This window comes from Pelophylax lessonae, assembly GCF_965119305.1.
Source record: "Pelophylax lessonae genome assembly, chromosome: 5".
Classification (NCBI taxonomy): Eukaryota; Metazoa; Chordata; class Amphibia; order Anura; family Ranidae; genus Pelophylax; species Pelophylax lessonae.
In genome coordinates, this window is record NC_138772.1 from 355,988,201 (window position 1) to 356,016,076 (window position 27,876).

Consider the following 27,876-nt stretch of genomic DNA (forward strand, 5'->3'; position numbering starts at 1 on the left):
CCCGACCATGGTTTCTTGGAGTCCCCAGAAGACCTGAACGATTTACCTTTTTCTTGCAACCTGGAGGTACGAAAAAGAAATTTATGAGCAGTATAAAGGAAGGCCCCCCGTCTAGGATGTGGCGCCTTGCCCTTAGAACATTGGGGAAGAAGTACTCTTACCCCCAGTGCAATCCCCACTGCCGATGCCCTGGCCACTGGAGCCGAATCCAGGAACGTGCCACACAGGAACACCAGGGCTTGAGCCAACTGGTCCATTAGTTCCAGCACTGCAGGGGGGAGCTGTTCAGCTTCCAAATTACTTTTAAGTAACTTCATTTATTCCATAGCAATCTGCGCCACCAGAATGTTCACAAAGGTAGTCTTTAAAATGGAACCCGTTATCACGTGGAGATGGCGGGACAAAAACTCCACCCGTCTATCCACAGGGTCTGCAAAGGTTGGTGACTCTGCCACCAGTACCATAGTCGCTTTATTTAACCTGGACACCGGGTGATCAACCTTTGGCGGTACAGTTCACCTAGTGGTCACTGCCTCCGCAAAGAGGTAACGGCATGCAAAAACACTTAGGCACCACCAGCACATGCTTATTGTTCATCCACAATATTATGAAACAATTCTGGACAAGGCAACACCTTGCTCGGTTTATTGGATTTGCGGGAGCCAAGACACCTGCGTACCCAGCGCTGTGGAATTACCAGCCAATTTTAAAGTTTCCCGCACAGAAACTATCAGGGCTTCCAACAATTGTCCGAATAAATTTGTACCGTACACTCCTGAAGACAAATTGTCCAATGAGCCAAAGTCTGATCGATCGGAGTTCCAGTACATTAATCGGCAGTCTGGACTCTGCCAGAGTCCGGACCCCTTGAGCACATCTTTGCTGAGGACACCTTCCCACCTGGACAGGCTGGCATCCATGGTGACAACCGTTAAGTGCTGGGGGGAAAAGGATTCCATGTCGAAGTGCCGGAGAATGAAGCCACCTCTAGAGATCGTGGACCCTGTCCCATTTTAGAAGAATCTCTTTAGCTGAGATCTTGTGTGGAACTGTGTAAACAGACCGCCTCAGAGGTGAACACCATCAGGCCCAACACCCGCATGCAAGCCCGCAGAACCTGAATTACCTCCTGCAAAGTCTGAAGTTTTTCTAGAGGAAGAAACACTCTGGCTGAGGCCGAGTCCAGGGTCAGAATCATATAGTCCAGTTTTTGTGGACAGAACCAAAAGCAGACTCCTGAAGGTTCAGAATACAACCAAACTTCAAAGAGCAATCTCCAGTTGGCCAACAGAGCAGTCGGAGACTCCGCTCGCAGAAGATCGTCCAAGTACCCCAGTACCACGATCCCCCGCTGACTCAAACAATGCCAGCACCAGGGCCAACACTCTTATAAAGACCCGAGGAGTGGAGACGAGACCAATGGTAACGCCACAAACTTATAATACTCCCTGCCCATGGCAAAACTGAAGAATCGCTGGTGACCGGCACATATTAGAATGTGCAAGTAGAGGTAGGGACGCCACTACCGTGAAAATAGACTCCATGCAGAACTTCTGTACTCGCACAAAGCAGTTTAGCACCTTGAGGTCCAGAATTGGATGTACCTTGCCTTCCTTCCTGGGGACTGTACAGAGGTTTGAGTAAAATCCGCTGAAAACCTTCCAAAGTCAGAACCGCAACAATCACCCTTTAAGTAATAAGTCTTGCACTGCCCTAACGAGAAGTGAAGGGTTGAAAGGGAAGGCCTGAATAACTTTGTGGACCCACTTGTCCTTTACCACGGAGGTCTATGGAACCGAAAACCAGCGAAGATGTCCTCCCCACCCCAGAAAACGGTGAGGACACCCCTGCATGCAGTGGCAGCCTTGTCCGCAGGTCTGGAAGAGCCCATTCATGGCTTGCCAGACCAGGTCCTTTTGGAACCTCTGGTGAAGGCCCTGACTTTTGATCCCTTGTCTTGAGACCCAGAGAGACGAAAATACCTCTTATTAGCTGAGGAGAATGGCCCATGTCTACGATGGGGCTGCTAGCTCTTAGACCAGAGATCACAGCAAGGAACTAAGCAGAAATAAAATGGAGTGCCTATAGCGGAGAGTGGGTGTATACCCCCTGGGACTGCCCATAGGCGTAGTCAAGCTTTTTCCTGCCTAGTGTTCTACTCCTGTAGGGGGAAGTTTAAGCCAATGGTTAAGAAGAATCAGGAGCTGTGTCCTTCAATGAATGAAAGAGAAAAAAGGATTGGATTTCAAATATACACTATGTAAAAGTATTGGGACGCCTTTACATGCACATGATCTTTAATGGCATCTTATTCTTAGTCCGTAGGATTCAATAGGGAGTTGGCCCACCCCTTGCAGCTATACCAGCTTCAACTCTTCTGGGAAGGCTGTCTACAAGGTTTAGGAATGTGTCTATGGGAATGTTTGACCATTCTTCCAGAAGCACATTTGTGAGGTCAGGCACTCATGTTTGAAAGAAGGCCTGGCTCGCAGTCTCTGCACTAATTCATTCCAAAGGTGTTCTATCTGGTTGAGGTCAGGACTCTGTGCAAGCCAGTCAAGTTACTCCACTCCAAACTCGTGCATCCATGTCTTTATGGACCTTGCTGTGTGCACTGGTGCGCAGTCATGTCGGAACAGGAAGGGGCCACCCCAAACTGTTCCCACAAAGTTGGGAGCATATTGTCCAAAATGACTTGGTATGCGGACACCTTAGAAGTTCCCTTCACTGGAACTAAGGGGCCAAGCCCAACCCCTAAAAACCCACACCACCAAATGATTTGGACCAGTGCACATAGCAAGGTCCATAAAGACATGGATGAGCGAGTTTGGGGTGGAGGACCTTGGCCGACTTGCAAAGAGTCCTGATCTCAAACCGACAGAACTCCTTTAGGATGAATTAGAGCAGAGATCGCGAACCAGACCTTCTCTCCAACATCATTGCCTGACCTCACAAATGCGATTCTGGAAGAATGGTCAAACATTCCCGAAGACACACTCCTAAACCTTGTGGACGGCCTTCCCAAAAGAGTTGAACCTGTTATAGCAAAATTATCCAAAAAAAGATGGCGCTGCCCTTGTAAAATATAGCTTAAGTAAGGAAACAATGGTGTTTACCAGCTGCCCCTTTAAGGTGTAGTAGAGTTCCTGAAAGAAGCGTAGATGCCCCCCACCCCAGAAGCGGGTGTCCCTTCATGCTAAATGGTGTCCGCTAAACTGGGCTGACTGGTCTTGGGCTTGCCCCAGTGCTTCTTAGTCCCTCCAGAAGCTCTGAACAGCTTACCTTTTACTTGCGCCCCGTAGGCTTGAAAAAACTGCCTAGGAGCAGTAAAGGAAGGCCCCCGTAGGTCTTTTTACCCTTGGAGGATTGAGGAAGAAGAGTACTCTCCCCAGCAGTCAGACCCTTGATCAACTCATCCAGTGAGTCTCCAAACAATCGCTCTCCCAATAAAGGAAGATCTGTCATGGCTTTTTTGGAAGTCTGGTCAGCTGACCAGCTCTTCAGCCAAACCATGCGTCTTAGGGCAATTTCCAAAGCCGAAACTCTGGCCACCAGGGGAGCCACAGCCAAGGACACATCACACAGAAACACCAGGGCCTGAGCCATCTGGTCCATAAGTTCCATCAGCTCCGGGGGAGCTATGTCAGGAACCAAGTTCCCCTTCAGATCCCTAATCCATTCCGTAACCGTCTGTGATACTAAAACAGACACGAAAACTGGTTTTAGAATAGAACCCGCTAACACATGAAGATGGCAGGAAAGGGATTCCACCTGCCTGTCCACCGGGAAAATCTTCCATATATAGTAGATTTGTTCAACCTGGAAACGGGATGTCTCAGTAAAGGGATAATGGCGTTTAAAGAGCTTAGGCACTACTAGCGTGTGCTTGATGCGCCGCCATTGGTCATTAATATCATGAAAAGTCTCGGGACAAGGAAAAACCTTTCCCAATTTTTGGGTCTTGAGGGAGCCAAAAGACACCGTGTCCCTGCCGACGTGGGCTCATCTGCCAGTTTTAAAGTTTCCCTTACTGAAACAATCAGGGCTTCCACCAAAGCGGGTTCCCGCGCTGCATCTGAAGAAGACAGGTCCTCCTCACCATCCGACTGCGAGGAAATTACACCTCAAGGTAGGGGGGCATCCGTGGCGACCATATCAGCCTCTGAATCAGAGGACCCCACCAATGATGGAGAAGTCAGTGGCTGTTTGCAGCTAGTAACCTTTTTCATGACAAAATCGACCTTGGTCGCCAGGCTTTCCAGTGCTGCTGAAATCGCGGCCAGTGACTGCGATCCAGACAGTTCTGGCGTTGCACTAAGTAGGTCTGAGGGAGAATTTACTGCCTGGGACTCCATGTTCAATGCAACAGTAAAAAGGAGTACTGTCACTTTAAAAACGCCGATCGCAGTTCCCACCCCCGATCGCCGGGGTCTGCGGAGTCCATCTTAAATATATACCGACAGCAGAGTGTGCCGGGATATGCCCACAATAACCCCAGTACTGTATTACCTTCAGAGGAAACCTCCTGAATTGGACTGTGCAGCAGGAAGAGGGTGTCACAGGATGTGACATCAGCCTGGTATGTGAAAGGTCACGCTGCCTGTGTAGCTCCACAGGGCTACACAAAAATGGCTGCCCATGCAAATCAATAGGAAGCACAGGGAAAATTGCTGCCCCATACATTTCAAAGGGAAAAATATTTAAAATTGCCCACACTAAAGATTGCGGTGCCCACGGCGTGCCATGCGGTCAGGAACCCCCAACATGAAGGCCTCAAGGATCTACAACCAGACCCAGCAGGGAAAAAGGTACTATTGCCACCCCCCAGGATGGCAGGCACTCCAGCTATAGCGCCCCGGGGAGCAGAGGAGGGGGACAGGGCCAGGTACCTGACAGGCCAGGAGGATCTTTTAGGAAGTCCAGGTCCTATTATCCCCAGGAGAGGGCCCACATCCCCCCAAGGCCACAGAGGAGCAAGGGGGGCTACATTTACTCACCATACCATGGACCGGGTGGGCTCCATTCCAGGCAGAACCAACTCCCACCCAGTGCCAGCCAAGGGGTACGCTGCGACTCAGGGCGTTCCAGGGCATCGCGTCCCAGCAAGATATCCACTTGCAGGCTTGTCCCCATCCAAAAGGGGCACCGTCGTGGCGAGGCCTAATGCGGTACTATAACCTGCTCACTCTTGTAGGCTAGGCTGGGGAGACCTTAAGGATCTAGATTATCCAGTGCAAAATCGCAGCCGGCATGGCTTTTAGATCAGCAGGAGGATCCCCCTGAACACTAACTAGCAAAGTGAGGAAAGAGAAATAAAACAAAATATTCTGAAAAGAATAAAAATCTGAGACCGGAGTCCCGGCAGGAAACCTAGGTTCTACTCCTTCTCTAGGCAGAAAAACTGGTTTGCTGGCACAGAGGGTGTGGGTTATGCCTGTGGGGACAGCCCCGTGGGCGGGGAGAATGATTTTTTTTCCTGCCTAGAACTACTCCTGCAGGGGGCAGCATAACCCAATGGATAAGAAGGCTGCGTCTGTAAATGGACGATAGAGAAATACTGATCTTAACTTAACAAGTGTCAGAAATAGGCCTGGTCCTTAAAGCGGGGTTCCACCTATAAAAGTGGAACTGTGCTTTAAGGCCTCCTGACCACTGACATGCCACATTTGGCATGTCATATTTTTGGGGGATGGATCCCTCCCTGCAATCTTCTGGGACACGTCACGATTGCTCATCCACTCAGGACGCGCAGCACAGAGCGCACCCAGCTGTGAAGCCGCAAGCTGTCACAGCCGGGTTGCCCACACTAGAGATGCTGGCACCACGGGGAAAAGAGGGAGAGAATCGAGGTTCCCGCCGGCTGCATCGCTGGACAGTGGGACAGGTGAGTGTGTTTATTAAAAGTTAGCAGCTACACTTTTTGTAGCTGCAGACTTTTAATAAACACCAAAACGGGTGGAGCTGCACTTTAAGTGGTTAATAGGTTGTTTTAACAAACGCACCGATCCGTTTCTGGGTTTGTCTTATTGCATGCATCATAGCATAAGCAACGGCTCCCACAGCACTCCTAATGGGAGAAGCAGAGGATAGTGAAGAGTAAAGAACACCACAGAGGGATCGATATAAAAGTGCATGAAGGCTGCTTTGTCAGTGGCATCCCTCTGGTAAGAGCATACTGCACCTGGGGGTGGAGCTGGCACTTGCCACTGTTTGTCTGAGGTAGAAATTACCACTTATTTTTCATAGTGAACTCAGAGGTGATTGTGAATCTCTCCTAGCAACACCTTCCAGCAATTTTTCCTCCACCGTATATGGACTATTTCCATTTTTAACTGTCTAGCCATTACATTGCACATCTATTTTCATTGTTTACATTGTTTATGGTTTGATCTAGATATAGGAAGGATATACTAAAAGTTGTAAAATCAACCACATGAAAGTATTGCCAAGTCTATCAAGCGCATTTTTTTGTATTTCATTTAACCCCTTAAGGAGTGGAGTGCTTCTATATTTGGTATCATACATATATAACAAGCGCCTTCCTTTTCAGTTTTTTTCTGAAGCAGTTGTAGCTGCAAAGGGTGGGCCAACTCAATAATAAACCCTACTGATTAAGATTGGGATGCCATAAAAGTTCATGTGGGTGTAAAGGCAGGTGTCCCAATACATTTGGTAGTATAGTGTACATTTTTATGATGTTTTAAAACAGTTTATTGATATGAATTTATTTTTACTTTGTATTCCAAAGGCTTTTTTTTTTTTAACATGTAACCAGCAGCAGAAGACTAAAGGCCCCTCCTGTTTGTTCCCTGCAGGCTGGGAAAGACCTGGGTCATGTGACAGCTGTATATCAATTAGGAAAAACGTATTTCAACTTTCTTTTTTTTTTAAATTAAATTACAGTGCCATCGGCCACAAACAGAAATAAAAGGTACAATGTAAATTAAACAGTGTGTGTTTAGCATCACTTTAAAAGCCCTAAAGCAGGGATCCTCAAACTACGGCCCTCCAGCTGTTGTGGAACTACACATCCCATGAGGCATTGTAAAACTCTGACATTCACAGACATGACTAGGCATGATGGGAATTGTAGTTCCTGAACAACTGGAGGGCCATAGTTTGAAGATCCTTGCCCTAAAGAAAGAGAATAGCAAGGGTCTAAATGAAAACTGTTATAACTGCAGCAAAAAAGTTTGGATTCAAGCCCTCTAAGAAAAAAAAAAAAAAACCCCTGTTGAGAAAATCATACAGTGGGAGATTCAAGATAAGAATTGTGTACGGTGCGGTGGACATTACAGTTGAATGAACTTTTCATCTAAACAATTCCATGCTTTGTAGTGGCCGAGACTTCTAATTAGTCTGAGCAGTCTCACCCACTGCAGCTTCCTCGGGTCATGTTCTATTCTAGAGCTGGTAGTTAAGGGAAGATTGAGTGCAGTAGTGTGAATCAATACATGGCAGGCAGAATTACTCATACAAATTAATAAGCACGATACCAAAGTCTCATGACACACACATCAATACTTACCTTGCAGAAAAGAGAAAGAAACACCACAAAACATCAGCTATCCTAGTTAGCATTCACATGTAGACACATGGTTCGAAATCTAGAGTTAACATTTTCACTTTGAACTGAACAAGGCAATTTTAGCTACTTTAAAGGGAAAATTCAACTGATCACTTGCCAGTACTAGCTATTTTTTAATCTTCTCACCAAACACAGCTAATAATTGTATTTTACATATAGCTAGCAAAACTACCTGAAATCTATTTTTACATAAGCTTCCTGAGGTCAATCACCTGTACAGCAACTCTGAGATTGGGAGGTTGGTTGAAACTGACCCTCAACACTTATCTGATTTGCAAGTCTAATATTTTGAACACATGTACAAGTGCAAAGAGTTCCGTTACAATTAAAGAGCTCAGGATCTTAGTATACCATACCAACTGCCAACAGAACAAACTTTCTATAAATCCTGGGTTGAAAATACATCAAGCCAGGGAGTTCCTTGCTTGGCAAGACAGAAGCACTGGGAAACTTTGAATGGAATTGGGTAAATAGAACAGCTTCCAAGAGGCCACCATGAGGCCCAGAACACTCATGCAGAATCGCACATAGGGACGTCTGTGACCTTAAGGTGCGAGCAGGGTGTCCGAGATAATTGCTTTGTTTCTGTCAAGATCAATGAGAAGAATAGTGGGCAGATAAAAGGAAGGGGTGATACCTGTAAAAACTAGGTAACCGCACCCCCCCCCCCTTCAAAATGACATGCCAAGTTAGGCAGAGGGGGAGGGGGGGTCTTAAAGCGAAACTTTCCCTTTTGGATGGAGCTCTGCTTTAAACATATTTCTGATATATCATCTTTATATAGGGCAAATTACACCCCCCCCTCCTTTTTCAAGTTAGGGAAAGAAATGAATACAGTGCCTTGAAAAAGTATTGATACGCCTTAAAATTTTCCACATTTAGTCATGTTACAACCAAAAACGTAAATGTATTTTATTGGGATTTTATGTGAAAGACCAACACAAAGTGGCAGCTGCAAGACTTTTTGGGTATGTCAATTCTTCTTTGCAAAATAGCTCAAGATTCAACGGAGAGCTTATGTGAATAGCAAATTTCAAGCCTTGCCACGGATTCTTAATTGGATTTAGGTCTGCATTTTTTGGCCATTCTAACACATTAATATGCTTTGATCTAAACCATTCTATTGTAGCTCTGGCTAAATGTTTAGGGGCATTCTCCTGCTGGAAGGTGAACCTGCACTCCAGTCTCAAATATTTTGCAGACTAACAGGTTTTCATCTAAGATTGCCCTGTATTTGGCTCCATCCATCTTCCAATTAACTTTGACCAGCTTCCCTGTCCCTGCTGAAGAAAAGCATCCCCATAACAGGATGCTGCCACCACCACCATGTTTCACGGTGGGGATGGTGTGTTCAGGGTGATGTACAGGGTTAGTGTTCCGCCACACATAGCGTTTTGCTTTTAGGCCAAAAAGTTTAATCTTGGTTTCATCTGACCAGAGTACCTTCTTCCACACGTTTGCTGTGTGCCCCACATGCCTTCTCATAAACTGCAAACGGGACTTCTTGCGGCTTTCTTTCAACAAGGGCTTTCTTCTTCCCACTCTTGCATAAAGGCCAGATTTGTGGAGTGCACGACTAATAGTTGCCTGTGAACAGATTCTCCCACCTGAGCTGTGGATTTCTGCAGCTCCTCCAGAGTTACCATAGACCTCTTGGCTGCTTCTCTTATAAATGCCCTATTTGCCTGGCCTGTCAGTTTAGGTGGACGGCCATGACTTCGTAGGTTTGCAGTTGTGCCATACGCTGTCCATTTTCAGATGATGGATTGAACAGTGCTCCGTGAGATGTTTAGAGCTTGGGATATTTTTTTTTTTACCCTAACCCTGCTTCAAACTTCCCCACAACTTTATCCCTGACCTCTCCAGTGTGTTCCTTGGCCGTCATGATGCTGTTTGTTCACTAAGGTTCTGCTTTTCCCCCTCTTCCCACTCCAAGGACCCCGAGAACTGTGTTTTCTATCCCATACTAGGGCAGTCTCACCTTGAGCTCCCTGTAACTAGCCTCTGCTTACAGGACGAGATTCTGTACTGACCCCTAGTTATTACTTACCATTAGTCGCCTATGTGTCTTTGGATTTGTGCACACAGAGTTGCCACCTAAAGTTCCCATGTGTATTAATATTTATGTTATGTTAACATGGGCTGCGTCCCTACCATTGCACTATGTCACTGTACAATCTACATCTCCACCCTTCTCTAGGGGAGGACTCCTCTTTGCTTTCTTTTGTAACTTTTGTTCTTTCCCTTAATAAAATATCTGATAAGAAAAAAGTTCAATTTCTGTATTCTAAAAATATATACACATAAATGTATGTATATATGTATTAGGATCAACCGATTATCGGAGGGCCGACATTCACTTTTCCAGATATATCGGTATCAGCCCCGGAACTTGCCGATATTGTCGTGATGTCATTGCTTATGTTGCGCCACGCGCCTCCGCGCACTGGGCCTAACCGTCGGGACTGTAACACAGCCAGTCACCCACCCACAACAGCCCGGTGCCAGCCAGCTGCCCACACCCACAGTCCCTGTTCCAGCCAGCCGCCCAAAGCCCCTGTGCCAGCTACTCACCCACCACAGGGTGTCAGCCAGCCACCCACCACAGGGTGCCAGCCACCCACCGCAGGGTGCCAGCAAGCCAAACAGGGTGCCAGACAGCCACCCACCACAGGGTGCCAGCTAGCCATCCACCACAAGTTGCCAGACAGCCAGCCACAGGCACTGTACCAGTCAGCCACCCACAGCCTCTGCGCCAGCCAGCCAGCCACCATGGGGTGCCAAGCAAGTCAGCCACCCACCACAGGGTGCCAAGCAAGCCAGCCACCCACCACAGAGTGCCAAGCAAGCCACATGGTGACAAAAGAAAGCCAGCCACCCACCACAGGGTGCCAGGCAGCCAGCCAGCCATCCACCCACCCACCACAGTGTGCCAGAGAGCCAGTCACTCACCACAGTGTGCCAGCCACTCATCACCACAGGTTGCCAGTCAGCCAGTTTTATTCAACCCTATATTAAATGTTAGTAGTGTCTTTCAAATATGGATGCAAATAGAAAAAGTAAAAGTGTGATCTTGGACTATTTCTCATCTCCATCTCCAGGAAAAGCAGCAGTGTGCAACACGTGCACAAACAATGAAAGCATGGGATCAGCAATTGCAAAAACCAAAAATACTTCAAATCTTTGGGCCCATCTAAGAGTTCATCATGGTAAATTATAGCATGCAGCACAGAAAAAACACAATGAATCACAAGGTGAATTACCAGTATCCCAGGCAACAATAACAGATATGTTTCAGAAAAAAAACAGGTGGCTAAATTCTGGTGGAAGATCCCAACTGCTGGACAGAGTAATCACAGAGATGATGGTCACTGATAACCAGCCATTTACAATGGTGTCTGACTCTGAAGAGTGACAAGTATTATCAAACCGAAATGCTGGGAAAGATTCACCAAAAGGTATTTGAGAAAGTAAAGGCTATGCTGAAACCAGAGAATGCTGGCAACTCACTCTCATTCACGACTAACTGCTGGTCAGGACAAAGTCACTAATGAGTCTTACATGCCACTTCATTGACAGCGGATGGACAAGAAGGCATTTGGTGTTGAATACAAAAAGTGATGCAAGGATCCCACACTGGGGAGTACATTAGAGAAATGTTTCTAAGCATGCTTGAAGACTGGGGAATCACCAAAGACCGAGTGGTGCTTGTGCTTTGAGACAGCAGATCAAACATGGAGAAAAGGAATAAGGCTTGCTTATTCCTTTTGACCCCTGATGACGCTAACCTATAGCGAAACCGGTCGGGTGATCTAGACGTGACGAGACCACGCCCCCAACAAGCCGGCTCCTTAGACACTAACAGCGAGGGAGATGTTCGTTCGTTTCCAGCGTACCTGTAACTTATAGATGCCTTGAATTCACATCGCAAATGTGAGTGTTTTTATCTGCCTTTTATCATTAATAAATGCCTTATATACGGAGTTACACTATGTCCCTGTCCTAATTTATTTCCTACTATGTGGACATCGCCATTGAGAATATAAAGGAGACATCCTGTGGCCATCCTTGGCATTACACTTATGCTTTCTGTGGTCTACTCATTAATTTGAGAGACCTACCCGTTCTGGTAAGCAGCCATCTGTTTTCCCTGGGTGATTTGCACATCGGTGTCTACTATATTTTCACAAGGAATTGTGTGGATGCACTTTTTTGGGACCCTGTGGCACACCTTCTTGGATTTTCTTCTAATTTTTGTATGGACTTTATTGGGATTGAATTTAATTAATATCCTTATCTTTTCACTTCATTATAATTTGCACTTGATGATTTATGTTTATTTAATTATTGATTTACATTGGTGATATTCACATTTTTAAGGAACACTGATTAATTTCTTGTTACCTTTTTCCTCACACATACTTTGAGTGGTATATATAATTTTTTGTATTATATATTCCTTGTATATAGATTTTTGGTGATTTCAGTATTCACTATATTTTAGCGCAGCACATTATCGTTCAATAAGGCTTGCTTAAGTGTCAGACTTCAGTTGCATGGCACACACCCTCCAACTTGTGGTAAATGATGGTCTGTCAAACCATCATTTGCTTGATATAATTGGTATGCTGAAGAGGTGCGCAGGCCATTTCCACCATTTAATCCTTGCCAAGCAGCGACTGAGGTGCATTCAGGAAGACCTTGGCCTACCCAAAAACAACTTGATTAACGCTGTTTCAACACGATGGAACACTTCACATGTTGCAAAGAATGCTGGAGCAGAAGCGAGCTCTTACCATCTATTCAGGTGAATATGGAGGATATTCTTGCCATACTGCTGATCAGTGGGTAGGCTTGCGACAGTATCAGATTTTCATGCTGTGATTGATTAAGGTTTTGCCACGGTATTATCACGATATTTAATGATTACATTTAAATTAATAAATTTCTACCTCACTTCAATTTCATTCTTGAATTTAAGGACTTTGGTTCACTTTTGCACATTATTATATAGTCAGTCAGTACAGACTCTGTGAACCAGGCCTAAAATAAGCCTTCAAGCAGTGTCTGGCCTACCTGATGACTGGTCCCGGCGCTCAGCTCCGATCAGATGGCCTGGTCATTAAGGGGGCAAATCCTTGCGGTGCAGAAATGGTTAAACCTGCAGGAGGACCAGTGTTTTTATTTGTAAATTACTTTACTATTGCTTTAGGCCTGGTTCACATGTATGCGGGTTGGCGGCCCACATTTGCACAGACCTAGCAGCCCATCGATTTGACTGGGCTGCTATGCCCTTGTTTTCCGCAGAAAAAAGGTGCATGCAGCATTTAAAAAAATGCAGTGGCCTTGAAATCCATCCTGCTTTTGGCACTGGCAAACTTTCTGCATTTTTTAAATACGTGGGCCCAGCATTTAAAAACACAGTTTGCGCGTGCAGGAACTGTAGGTAAGTCGCATGGTACAAAAGCAGGATGTATTTCAGGGCCACTGTATTTTTATAAAATTCTGTTTGCACCTTTTTTCAGCTGAAAACGCAGGCATAGCAGCCCAAGCCCATTCGAATCAGTGGGCTGCTATGCCTGTGCAAATGTGGGCCGCCAACCTGCATACATGTGAACCAGGCCTAAAGCAATAGTAAAGTCATTTATAAATAAAAACACTGGTCCTCGTGCAGGTTTAACCACTTCTGGACCGCAAGGATTTGCCCCCTTAATGGCCAGGCCATCAGATTGGAGCTGAGCGCCAGGACCAGTCATCAGGTAGGCCAGACACTGCTTGATGACTGTATAATAATGTAATGTGGGCTGCTATGCCTGTGCATATATATTGACAGTACATAGTTAGGTGGTAGATACTTGCAGAGATTTGCTTGTAGTACTGTAGGCAGTGGCACTGTGTCTGTGGCTGAGCCCGGGAAGCATGCCGCTGCAGTATAGAGCAAAGCCGATGCTTCCTGTGTATGGCTCCTCCGGTCACAGGCGGAGTGCATCTAATATCATTCCGCCTGTGAGCCGGAACTATACAGGAAGTAGCGGCTCCGTTCTAGTAGGACGACAGCTGAGCCAGAACACAGCGGGGAGATGCGAGGAGAAGTGGGGGTAGCCTGGCACCAGAAATAAATGGTATTTCAAAAATAATGGCAATATCAATACTGTGGACATGCGATACCGCGATATATCGCATAACCGAAAACCAGCATATGCCTATCAGTGGGACATTGTACCCATTTTGTCGTTGAGACCCTCCTCCCCATAGAGGAAGTGACACTAGAGGTGAGTCACTATGACTCATCTGTGTCATCTGTCATCCCATGTGTGAGAGTGCTGAAGATGCTTCTTCAAGAGAATGAGGGACCCAACACACGAGGCACTAAAACATGTAGGCAGGCCATGAGGGACAGCCTCGCCAAACCTTTTGAGAAGCATGAAGAGAATAAAAATGTTGTGCTTGCATTTCTTTTAGATCCTCGATACAAGAATCATGCTTTCTCTTCTGATGACGTATTGGCCAAAGCAAAACAATGGCTGACAGAAGATATTCAACAGGAGGTGCAGGAGTTTCCTGCCAAAAAGACAGGAAGAGTAGGTTTCTAAGCTGGAAGAGCAGGATGCTGCAAAAAGAGAAAAATGTCCAAAAAGAAAACAGACAGAAGAGAAACTTCATCGTTGTCGAATAGATGCCATGTTTTATTGGAGCCTCATGCAGAGGATTCTTCTGAATCTGCAATAATGACCCTGCATGATGAAATGTATCTCTATTTGAAGAAACCAGTAATTGACAGAACAAGTGGCGATTCTCTTCAGTGGTGGAAAGAAAATGAGGCACGCTACAAAAGACTTGCTTCTCATGCTAGAAGATACCTTTCTGCTCCTCCTTCCTCTGTACCAAGTGAGCGGGTTTTTAGTGAAGTGGCAGCAATATATGAAAAAAAAAAAAAAAAAAACAGAAGCCGTTTAACTGGTGAACATGCTGAAAGGTTATGCTTAACTGGGAGTATTGAAAGTGAGTAGTACTAGTGTCCAGTCCACTGTCTTTTGCACTGCAGCTACTAGATTTAATCATTGCAGATAGTGAGCACACTACTGCAGCAGTTTATGTAAATTTTGTTTTGGGAAGCCTTTAGTTATTGTTTTCCCTGCACTTTATTTTTCACAGTTGTCTACTCTTCTAGGACTCGTTCGTTCACATGATGTCAAACTGATGTACCTGCAAGTGAAAGCTGAGCGGTTTTCCTATCAGTTTTCATGCAGGTAAAGTGTGAAGAACGAGCCTTTATTAATGTTAAAAATGTTAACAAACATTAACATTTTCAGTACCCGATTTGTGTCAAAAATTGTCTTTATTTTTCAAAACTTTAAATGTACAAAATGTCAGCCCATAACGGCCGATAACGATACTTTGTGACCAAAATATCGGTATCAGCCCCCCCCCCCAAAAAAAAAAAACATATCAGTCCATCCCGGATATGTATGTATGTGGTTCCAGGGGGTGTAGGTTAGCATGCAAAATTCTTAATGCCCCCAAACAGCTGGAGCCCAAAAACCCTTAAAATATTATAGGGGGCACAATTACCACACTTTGCAAATTACTCCACCAATGATAAACCAGATTGGATCACTGCCCATGCCATCACAATGGAAGTTGTTCATCCTTCTTAAAACAAAAACGTTTAATTAAAAAAATGTAGATTTACATGAAATAAAAATCTAAAGTGCCCCTATACCCCCCTGTGGTCATGTGCAATTGTGAATGCACAGATACAGTGGTTATAGCAAAGAATCACCCGCCTTTAAAATTATCACACTTTGTTGCTTTGCAGCCTGAAATGAAGACAGTTTTTGTTTTATCCAGCTGTATTTACTAGTGCAACTTATAACATCCAAGTGAAAGATATAACTAACGTCAGAAAAAACAAAAGTTCAAAAACGGAATCACCGAGTTGGAAAAAGGATCACCCCCTTATGTCAGTATTTTGTTAGACCACATTTTGCTTTAAATTACAGCCTTTAGTCTGTTGGGATATGTCTCTACTAACTTTGCACATCTAGACTTTGCAATATTTGTACACTTTTTGCAAAACTGCTCAAGTTCAGTTAAATTTGATGGTGACCGTTTGTAGACTGCAGCCTTCAAGTCATTCCACAGATTTTCAATGTGATTTTAGTCTGGGCTCTGACTAGGCCATGCAAGGACATTCACCTTTTTCTCCTTCAACCACTGTGTGGTAATTTTTGCTTTGTGCTTTGGGTCATCGTCATGTTGGAAGGTAAACCACCTTCCCATTGACAAATTTCTGGCAGAGGGCAGCAGATTTTGCTCAAGAATTTGATGGTATTTTGCCTCATTCTTCTATCCGGACAAGTGCTCCAGTCCCTGCTGCAGAGAAACACCCCCATAACAGGATATTACCACTGCCATATGCTTTACTGTAGGAATGGTGTTATTTGGATGTTGAGCTGTATTGGATTTCTGCCATATTGTTTGGTGTTAAGGCCAAATAATTAAATTTTAGTCTCATTTGATCACCTTAAAAACGCACCTTGAAGATTCTGAGGCCACATGGAAAAATGTGTTACACACACATACATATATATATATACATACATACACACACACACACATACATACAGTGGGTACGGAAAGTATTCAGACCCCCTTACATTTTTCACTCTTTGTTATATTGCAGCCATTTGCTAAAATCATTTAGGTTCATTCTTCTTCCTCATGAATGTACACATAGCACCCCATACTGACAGAAAAACACAGAATTGTTGACATTGTTGCAGATTTATTAAAAAAGAAAAACTGAAATATCACATGGTCCTAAGTATTCAGACCCTTTGCTCAGTATTTAGTAGAAGCCCCCTTTTGATCTAATACAGCCAGGAGTCTTTTTGGGAACGATGCAACAAGTCTTTCACACCTGGATTTGGGGATCCTCTGCCATTCCTCCTTGCAGATCCTCTCCAGTTCTGTCAGGTTGGATGGTAAACGTTGGTGGACAGCCATTTTTAGGTCTCTCCAGAGATGCTCAATTGGGTTTAAGTCAGGGCTCTGGCTGGGCCATTCAAGAACAGTCACGGAGTTGTTGTGAAGCCACTCCTTCGTTATTTTAGCTGTGTGCTTAGGGTCATTGTCTTGTTGGAAGGTAAACCTTCGGCCCAGTCTGAGGTCCAGAGCACTCTGGAGAAGGTTTTTGTCCAGGATATCCCTGTACTTGGCCACATTCATCTTTCCCTCAATTCCAACCAGTCGTCCTGTCCCTGCAGCTGAAAAACACCCCCACAGCATGATGCTGCCACGACCATGCTTCACTGTTGGGACTGTATTGGACAGGTGATGAGCAGTGCCTGGTTTTCTCCACACATACCGCTTAGAATTAAGGCGAAAAAGTTCTATTTTGGTCTCATCAGACCAGAGAATCTTCTTTCTCACCATCTTGGAGTCCTTCAGGTGTTTTTTAGCAAACTCCATGCGGGCTTTCATGTGTCTTACACTGAGGAGAGGCTTCCGTCGGGCCACTCTGCCATAAAGCCCAGACTGGTGGAGGGCTGCAGTGATGGTTGACTTTCTACAACTTTCTCCCATCTCCTGACTGCATCTCTGGAGCTCAGCCACAGTGATCTTTGGGTTCTTCTTTACCTCTCTCACCAAGGCTCTTCTCCCCTGATAGCTCAGTTTGGCCGGACGGCCAGCTCTAGGAAGGGTTCTGGTCATCTTCCATTTGAGGATTATGGAGGCCACTGTGCTCTTAGGAACCTTAAGTGCAGCAGAAATCTTTTTGTAACCTTGGCCAGATCTGTGCCTTGCCACAATTCTGTCTCTGAGCTCTTCAGGCAGTTCCTTTGACCTCATGATTCTCATTTGCTCTGACATGCATTGTGATCTGGAAGGTCTTATATAGACAGGTGTGTGGCTTTCCTAATCAAGTCCAATCAGTATAATCAAACACAGCTGGACTCAAATGAAGGTGTAGAACAATCTCAAGGATGATCAGAAGAAATGGAAAGCACCTGAGTTAAATATATGAGTGTCACAGCAAAGGGTCTGAATACTTAGGACCATGTGATATTGCAGTTTTTCTTTTTTAATAAATCTGCAACAATGTCAACAATTCTGTGTTTTTCTGTCAGTATGGGGTGCTATGTGTACATTCATGAGGAAGAAGAATGAACTTAAATGATTTTAGCAAATGGCTGCAATATAACAAAGAGTGAAAAATGTAAGGGGGTCTGAATACTTTCCGTACCCACTGTACACACACACAGTATCTCACAAAAGTGAGTACACCCCTCATATTTTTGTAAATAGTTTATTATATCTTTTCATGTGACAACACTGAAGAAATGACACTTTGCTATGATGTAAAGTAGTGAGTGTACAGCTTGTATAACAGTGTCAATTTGCCGTTTACCCATTTCCGGAAGGAAGACGGCTGAACATGTTGGCCGTGTCACTGGTGAGCAGGCGGTTCTGCGGGGGCTTCGTTCTAAGGTAAGTATTTCATAATGAGCTAGTATTCGATGCATACTAGCTCATTATGCCTTTGTCTTTTAGGTTTTTTCTTTCTCAGGTTTACAACCTCTAAAGCCTCGTACACACGCAACAAATTTCCGCGACCGGTCGTCCCGTCTTTTGTCCAGAGTGGTGTTTGTTGGTTGGAATGTGCTCTAGACTGCATGCAAATTTTCCCGCACGACAGAATTCTACTTCAGAAGTGATGTCATTTGTTGGATTGCTTTCTTTGTGTTCTTTCATCTCCGAGCATGCCCAGTCTTGCTCATAAGATTTTTCCCTGTCGAAATCTGTACTGACTGCACGAAAATCGGACGTGTTTTGACTGTGGACAAAAATTTTATAGCCTGCACACCGACTTTTCGGCCGAAAAAAATTCTGGAGTCGGTTGTCGAGAGCACCATACTAACAAGCCGAAAATCGGCAGATCGGTCGTCGGACGAAAATTCCCGGCCGAATTTCGACTCGTGTGTACGGCCTTAAGTCCTGTAAGTTGGGAGGTGGGACCTCCATGGATTGGACTTTTTTTTTTTTTTTTAGCAAAGTCCACAGATACTCAATTGGACTGAGATCTAGAGAATTTGGATACCAATTTAACACCTTAAACTCATTGTGTTCCTTAAACCAGTGGTCCTCAACTCTGGTCCTCAGGGCCCACTAACAGGCCAGATTTTAAGTATCACCTTGGGGAGATGCAGACTAGAGTACTGCAATCACTGAGCAGCAAATGATATCACCTGGGATGTATTTCAGTTATCTTGCAAACCTGGCCTGTTAGTGGGCCCTGTAGGCCAGGGTTGAGGACCACTGCCATAAACCATTCCTGAACCATATTTGCAGTGTGAAAGGCGCATCATCCTACTGAAAGAGGCCACTGACAATAGGAAATACTGGGGTGTTCTTGGCCAGCAACAAAGTGTAAGTAGGTGATATGTGTCAAAGTAACATCTACATGAATGGCAGGACTAGGGTTTTCCAGGAGGACATTACCCAAAGCATCACACTGCCACAACTGGCTTGCCTTCTTCCCATACTGCGTCCTGTGTCATTTCTTCCCCCAGTAAGTGATGCACACACCCAAAGTTATCCACATGATGTAAAAGAAAATGTGATTCTCTCAGACCCCAGGCCTTAAAGCGGAGTTCCGGGCACAAAAACAAATTTTTTTTTTTGTGCCCCTCCGCTAGGAATGCCTCACCTGAAAAGGAATTGGATAGTTAATTTTTTTTTTTTTGTTTACTTACCTTGCAATTGAAGATCGAAGATACTCACCTCAGAGTACTTCCTCCCTCGGAGCCGCGGCTCACCCCGTCACTTCCTGCCTCGCTATGATTCCTGGGAGCTGAACGTCACAGCTCCCAGGAATCAATGCGACGGCACCGGCCCCGCTCGTCATTTCCGGGCGACGCCGCATTCCCCTGCTAAACAGCTTCTGGGCATGCCCAGAAGCTGTTCAGGAATGCGGCGCCGCGCCGGAAGTGACGAGAGGGGCCGGTGCGGCGCATTCTGGGACAAGAAGACGCGGAAGAAGACACAGAAGAGGACCGCGCCAGCTTCAGCTGCCCACAAGAGAGATGGAAACGCTGTGGAAGAAATTTTCTAAGTAAGTATTTCTTCTAAAAGGTAAGTGCGAACCGGGACAGATCAGAGGCTAGCCATTGTGGAATGTGCTAGCCCTGACTGTCCCGGGGGTATGTTTATTAAAAAATGACATCTGTGCCCGGAACTCCGCTTTAAAGGAGGTTTATGGGCACACCATTGTAATATAAGCCTTCCTGAGACATTTCCTTTCATGTTGCAAGTGCTCTCTGCAGACTAGCTATCTTTTTTCACAACTTCCTGGATTCCCTGCATGCTTTGCAGCTTCTCCTCTGCCGTTTACTTTCCATGTCTAAGGACTACATAACCAATGGTACCTTGCTGTCTGTAAGCATGATTCTTGTATGGACTCTGCCTTCTCAAACTCCTTCTCTTCTGTAAAACCCCCCAGAAAGCAGCGGGGCATGAACTTTCAGTAGCCCTCTTGAGCGGGACCTTTTTTTGGCAAGATTGCTTACGCAGGCGACAGTGATTATAAGGAATAATCAGTATGTCTACCATTGTGACCTAGCTGTTGGTAGCAACCTAGCTACAGCACAGAAAAAAAAGAAATGTATTTGTGCACATGTTTCCTATGTGGGTGTACACTTAAGCAGGCACACATGCTCTTAACTTCTTGTGTGAGGTTTAACCTAAGCGGTAAGGCAGGCCATATATGATATGATTTTCTTACCTGCAACCACAGGTTGCAGGAAAGGAAATCACTTGACTCCCACATCAACACAGTGTTTATAGAGGAATTCCTCCTCTGGAGTCATTAGATTTTCCCAGCCGCAGGCCTTCCCGGTCAGGAGAACACAGTGATTATTGCTAGAAGCTATAGCCAGTGGCAATAATAGCATCCTAAAAATCCGACATGCTCATTGTACCAAAGTCGGTTGATGGATCCACTTACAATCAGCCTGCCCATACATGGTTCAAATCTCAGCCATCTCTGCTGAACCGGATGAGATTCGAATAGTCTATGGCTGGCTTAAGCCACTGCAAATAAAGGTGTAGATCTATGCCGATTTTTAATTAGGGGAAAAAAAAAAAACACAAATAACAAAGAAACATATTACAGCATTTAGCATTTCATTTCTAAACAACATAATTTTGTATGATTGAGCTTACTTCCTTGTCCATGCTCTCTAAGTCTTCCTTGCAAAGTGTATACAAAGGCATACTTTCAGACATGCTAGGCTGACGCTTTCTTCGAGATGGACCAGACTGTTCCTCCTCTGCACTTGCTGTAGGCAGCTCTTCATCATCAAACAGTTGTTCTTGACTGGGCTGAACAACTCTGTCAAATAAAATGGGTTTCCTTAGTCAATTAACATGCGGTGTCTTTCAGTACATGAGCAAGCTTCTTGCTACTGTAAATGGAATTGCTTTTCTACCTTCATAGTATAATTTTCAGTTTGTTCCTGCCTATCTAAATAGTTTTGCTTTCTATTCTTGATATTAACTTTCCTTAGGCAGCTGTTAATAATAAGCAAGCTATGTATATTTAAGAAGAAAATTCAATCAGGACCCAGGTGATTCCACATAATGAGTAACTGAACCCTGGAAGCTACACTCATAAAAATGTCAGACAAATAACAAAGGGCTAGTCTGTGGTCTCCCCTTCAGCTAAACTTTTCCTTATTACTAACAAACTATGGCTTTCTCTGCACTCAGGGGAGTAGATTAGGAGTGGTGGGGGGGAGAGAGAACATAAGCATCCAAACCCGACAGCCACACCAGGCACCTGAAGCAGGAGCCACTCCTGCAGCGTGCCAGTTCAGAGTGAGAGTGTCTGCTCTCCTCCGCTCCAGTCACATGATGAAGCAAAGTGAGGACTTCCCTTACTCTGCACTTCCCTGGATTGGGGAGTGTGGTTTAGGTTTATTGAAGGGGAGGTTTGGTGTAGCAGTCCTGAGACGAAGAGCTGGTGGGGGGGAATTTTACCTTGGGTAGGGAGGTATTTATTTTTCTACTCGTGTCTACTGAACTGTGCATTATGCTCTCTACACTCCTGCGCTCTCTGTGCATTATGCACACTTTACCCCTGCCCTCTCTGAACATTATATGCACTCCTGACATCTGTGTATTACATATTCCTGTCCCCTATGCAATATGCACTCCTGACCTCCTGCGCTCTCTGTGCGTTATGCACAATTTTACCCTGCCCACTTTGTGCAATATGCACTCCTGACCTCTGTATTACAGATTCCTGTCCCCTGTGCAATATGCACGCCTGACCTATGCACTCTGTGTATAAGCACCCGGGTTTCAACCTCCGCCCAGTGCAATTTTGCCACATGTACAATCTGCAGGAGTTCAACACCTATTTTATTTCTCTGAGTGGGTCCCCAAAACTAAACCACCATCACCACCTTTCCAGAAAAAACTAAAATATATAAATCTACGGCCCTATCTGCACTCTTTCTGTGGGGCCATCTTAGTAGTTGTGAGAACCTTCAACAAGTAGAACCGTGAGCAGCACAGTAGTAACATCACCAAAGCTTACTCCTGGGGCTAGCAGTCAAGTACATAGTGCCTAAGATGACCTCACACAGCAGATATACATCTATATGGCTACAGAAGATGTGTAGCTTGGCACGCTCACATACCAGAAAGTGTACTGCTATTTTTCGGGGAAGAATTCTAGACAAAAGGCAATATTTCAGGGTACAAATTTAGCAAAATTAACATTGCTAGACGTTTCCTATAACAGGTCGACACTTTGAGTTCAGATCCACTTTAATGGACAGTTTTTAGGTCTTACTTTTGCCAAACACATAACTAGGTGTATACAAAGACAAACTATTTGGATAAAGTAGGAAATAATTGTCCGGTTGGGTGATTTGCCTTAGGTTTTTTCCCAAAGACAACAGAAAGTAAGATCTTTCAAATTTGGAAATAAACCACCAGTTATCACCAGAACAGGTTTATCAATTGACTGGTTTTATCCCTGTGACAACTGAAAAAAAAAAAAAGAAAAAAAACACATTTTTAATACAAAAAGATCAATTTGGTTTAATTAAATTGACTGAATTTTCCACCAAAGAGGATTATTCCTTTTCAACAAAAGTTATAAATTGCAGATTGATCTTTAAAGTATAATATCTAAATGATACAATTCCTTCAAAATGATTACATCCCTACTGCCATTTATAATATTAGAAAAGTAATAATTTCTGCAAAGAAATTAGGATTTTTGTCCTTACTGTATAATATTTTTCTTGCGGTCCATCGGGGGACACAGTTCATACCTATCTGTGCCTTGACCCTTTGTACTGCTTGTTCACAAAACTGAGGCATGAGGAAAAATTTTTTCCTTATTGAAAATTAGATCTAAATACCTAATTTGGTGTAAATCCCATCTCCCAGTCAGCTTTAATCCATATCTATTATTATTTACTAGGATTGCAGTGGATTGGATATCCGGTTATGACAGTAGTATAAATATAAGGAAGGGACGTGTCCGGCCACGTGACCCCTGATGACGTCAGACGCTACCGGAGAAACACGTTGGGTGGGATCTAGTGTGAGACGTCACTTATGCCATTTTGGAACACAGGTGGAATGCAAACCAGTGTCCCTGCAAGACGAGATAAGCTCGTCGTAACTGCATCTTCTGTGTTTTTTTTTTTGCGCAAGAAATTAACGTTAAATTACTACACTATGAAGGGCCTTTTGTTTTTCCCTGACTTTATGGTATAACACTCTTGGAGTTTACATCTGATTAGAGTGGATCACCAGTGGGGAGCATAGGTTATAGGAGAGTATCTCTCAACATATCCTATATGCGCTTTATATGCTTGAGTATGGTGAGTAGGAATTTTTTCTGATGGTGGTGGAAGAGAGCACTAACCACATTATTGTATAGAGGAAACACTGAAGATCTCTGAAACTCCATTCTTTGCATGTTATGGACAATTTGTTCTTGTGCCATTTTTAAAGGAAGCACTGTTTTTTACTGTTTATAGACTCTTCCAGCGTCCAGATCCCCTAAGCAGAATTTTTGCCGAGGACGCCTCCCCAGCCAGACAGGCTGGCATCTGTGGTGACCACTGTCGAATACAAGGGGAGGAAAGATTTACCCAGCTGACGCGCCGGAGAACGAAGCCACCATATCAGAGATTAATTCCATCCTGATTGTCCAGAGACTGCAGAGTTTTCTCCCATTTGGCCAGAATCTCCCTTTGCAGGGATCTCATATGGAACTGTGCAAATTAACTTCCTTGAAGATAGACACCATCAGGCCCAGCATCCGCATGCAAGCCTGGACAGATGACCATCTACTGGAAAGCAGGAGACGAGTTGCAGCCTCCAATTTCTGGAGCTTGTACAGAGGAAGGAGCACTCTGGCTAAGGGCGAGTCCAGAGTCAGACCCAGATAGTCCAGCTTTTTGGACGGAAACCAGAGCAAACGTCTGAAAATTCAGAATCCAGCCGAACTCCCTCAGAGTTCGTATGGTGATTGCTGGTGGGTTGTGACTGCCAAAGGGGACCTGTGCCTCCGTCACAGCTGCATCCTCCATTTTTAAGATCTCACGCATAGATACAATCAGTGCTTTTTCGTGTGCAGTTGCAGATGTGGAGGAATCATCCTCACTCTGAGGATTCCGAGCATGTGGTCGCAGACCCAGCAGGGAGACCCACGTCCGCGGTGGCCGAATCAGATTCAGGATCTGATGAGGCAGGGGAGGGCGCTTTTTGCTAGCCCATCACCCGAAAACTATCTCCACCTGGGACACAAAGCACTCCAGGACAGCTGTTAGTGCATCAATGGATGGCTGAGACCCGTAGGGCCCCGCAGCTTTAGAGAGGGGATCGGGTGGGGAGATGTGATCAAAAACTCCATGAGTCAGCAGGGAGGCCACACAAAAAGTGAAAAACACAGCAAATGGACAACTCCCACCGAGCTGGAAGCAGCACCCGGTTGCCAGGCACAAAGCACCAAGCGATCCTCAGCAGAGAGGGAGAGGACCCCACCAGACTCACCACCCAGCAGAAACAGGCACCTGCAGCCACCAGGATAATCTGCATTGAATGTGAGATGATCAGAAAGTGAAAAGATCCAGGAGTCAGCACCAGGGGATGAGGAGGGGTTCCCACCGCCAAAATTGCCACCCACATGGCTCCACAGTTATGGTCGCAGCTATTTTCAATGGCAAACCACCGCAAAATGGCCGTGGTGCTTGGAGCACACAGGCTACAACAAAATGGTGGCCCCCTAGAGGCACTAGGGGGGATTCCTAGGCCTCAAGGACAGGCCCAGGCAGGAGTCCCCCACCGGGAACAACCCCCCCCCCCTGCATAGCCGATCATCCTCGGCACACCACCCCCCCGCCCCCATCCCCAGCGGGTGGTCCAGAACACCCACACAGCCCCTGCATTAGTGGGGGGTGGAGGTAGGATGGGGGGAACAGAGGAAGGGGGATTCCTGACGGGAAGGAGGGGAACCTGGGGGTGTGACTGTCCCAAGGAGGGGCCCATGTCCACCCCTAAACCCTCCGGGGGGGGTATGGGAGCACTCACCATACCAGGAAAAAAGCGGGCACCGGTTGAGACAGAACCCCTCGCCATCGAAATGGGTGTGCTGTCGGCCTCGCAAGGCATTTACGTTGCAGGCCAGCCCCCGCCCGGTGGGGCTATGTCATAGCCAACCTAGCGTAGAGCTCAGGTCTGTGCGCGCTCCCTGGCCAAGCTGGGGTGACCACTGGATCTAGATTATCCAGCCCGTCGCCCAGTCCGGCAGGAGAAAAAATTCTATCTAAAAAGAAAAAATTGCCAGGACCAGAAATCCCAGCAAGGAACTAGGTCTTTACTTCTTACTAGGCAGAAAAAAAACTGAGTACCTATAGCAGAGAGGGAGTATATGCCCTGGAACTGCCCATAGGCATAGCCAGACTTTCTGCCTAGTGTTCTACTCCTGTAGGGGGCAGTATAACCCAATGGTTAAGAATATCAGGAGCTGTGTCCATCAATGAACGAAAGAGAAATGATCATTTTTACATGTAGGCAAGAAATGCCAGAATTGGCTTGGGCTTCTGGCTAAACAGGATTTTTTAGGAGGCTGGGTATACCGAACAAAACGTAATAATGAGGGCGCTCATATTGCTAATAGACCCAGTGTTTTGAGTGTACATAATAAAATGCCTTCAATAATTCTTGATATAACTTTTTTTTTGTTTTTACAGGTAAATACTAGAGACTGGGTATGCTAGGGTAATACCTCTGCCCTTTAGAAGTAATGGTCAACATACTAAGATACAAAAATACAGTATCTCGCCTGCGCTCGAGTGGTGTGCGGAAAGGAAAATGATCTAGGTGTTTTTTTAGGCACAAATGGAGTGGCCTTGCTGCCCTCCTCAGGACCAAGGGTATCCAAAAAGCACTACAAGAAAACAACAAGAGAAGGGCGCACCGACCTTGTGCATTACCACTAAAAAAGTTTATTAAAATCAAAGGAGGTAGCGTACAATATACTCAAACATAGGATATGTACAAGCATGAAAATAGGGACTGCTCGCTTCCAGGACACTTCTCTACTGCTGCATAGCATGATAGCGTCCCCACAAACTTGTATGGTTTACGCGTTTCGAGGGAGGACCCTCTTCCTCAGAGCCAAAGTTGCAACGCCCTCTTCAAACGCGTAAGCGATACAAGGTTGTGAGGACGCCATCACGCTATCCAGCAGTAGAGAAGTGTCCTGGAAGCAAGCAGTCCCTATTTCCTACATGCTTATACATATCCTATGTTTGTGAGTATATTGTACGCTACCTTCTTTGATTTTAATAAACTTTTTTAGTGGTAATGCACAAGGTCGGTGCTCCCTTCTCTTGTTTTCAACATAATAAGATGCCTTTGTTATTTCCTGAAGCAATCTTTTACTGGAAAAATAGAGTCTGTGTATACTGAGGTAATACCTCTGCTCCTAATAATGAAAGCGCTCACATTGTTAAAGAATCGAGCTTAAAAGGAGCTGTAAAGTCAGGTTTTTTATCTTAATGCATTTTATGCACTAAGATAAAAAAAAAACCTTCTGTGTGTAGCAGCCCCCCCTCACACTTAACTGAGCCCCGTCTCTCTCCAGCGATGTCCACGAGTCCCTCGGCTGTCCAGGACTCTCCCTCCTGATTGGCTAAAACGTAGGCACAACGCAATTGGGGCCAAATGGCAGCTCAGTGTCTGAACACATGGTGCTGCAGCTCGGCTCGGGTGCTCCCATAGCAAGCTGCTTGCGGTGGGGGCACTCGAAAGGAGTTGAGGGGTCAAGAGCAGCAACGATGGACCCAAGAAGAGGAAGATCCAGGTCACTCTGTGCAAAACCAACTGCACAGGGGAGGGAAGTATAACATGTTAATTTAAAAAAAAAAAAAAAAAAAAAAGGAGAGACTTTACGAATCACTTTAAAGTGTAATTTCCCAAAGTAATTTCTTACAGGTAAAAACAGCAGACTGGGTATACTGAAAAAATCTTGTTTCCTTTGAGAACCGTAATATTGCCAAGGATTCAAAATAATGTGAGGTGCAGTATCCAGTACCAGGTGGTGCACGGTGACTGACCGGAATCCTTAAGTCTAGAATGCGTGTCTGCTCTGCCCCTAAAGCGCTCACTGGAGTGCCAGGCTGTACAGGGATTGGGAGTGGCTGGCTCAGTCTCCCAGTGACTCACAGAGAGCCTGAGCCAGCTGCCAGTCTAAGCAGTCTAAGCATTGGCATGGATCCTGACTGTAAAGTCAGGATCTTTCCAGAGTCTGGACCGTCTGAGTGATGTCAGCCGACGTCACAAAGGTTTTCAGCCCGGTGTGAACTGAAAACAGGTTAAAGACGTGCAGAATGAAGTGCACTCCTATGATCCATTGGAGAAGTAGGGTCAAAATAGCTTTAGACATACTTCTGCTTTAATGATCTTGGTTTAGACATCTTAATTCATAAGGTTCACATCAGTAGAATAAAATTGCAGTAATGTCCTTTTAACTGGCATTTATTCTCTCAAGAAGAAAGCTGGTTGAGCATCAGTGACCTAAATAGTCATAACCATCAAGTCATCTATGGCTGAAAATATTTGTTTTGCTGCTGTGTTTCTTTTAAAATTGCAATTAGTTGCATGATTCAGTTAAAGGTCATTTAATTTTATAAAATGCACTAAAGGAATGAAGGAAAGCTCAAACCTAAACCTGTATGAAAGCTTAGCTAAAA

The 27,876-nt window shown here is 45.1% G+C and overlaps 1 protein-coding gene across 1 annotated transcript in view; it reads right to left on the reverse strand.

Annotated features, from left to right (window-relative positions):
- The window catches only part of CTDP1 (CTD phosphatase subunit 1), a 289,118-nt gene that overhangs the window by 82,318 nt on the left and 178,924 nt on the right, over positions 1 to 27,876 (reverse strand). Inside the window, exon 11 of the mRNA XM_082258480.1 lies at positions 20,816 to 20,984. Within this exon, the coding sequence (XP_082114606.1) occupies positions 20,816 to 20,984 (169 nt within the window). The remainder of the gene's footprint in view (positions 1 to 20,815; positions 20,985 to 27,876) is intronic.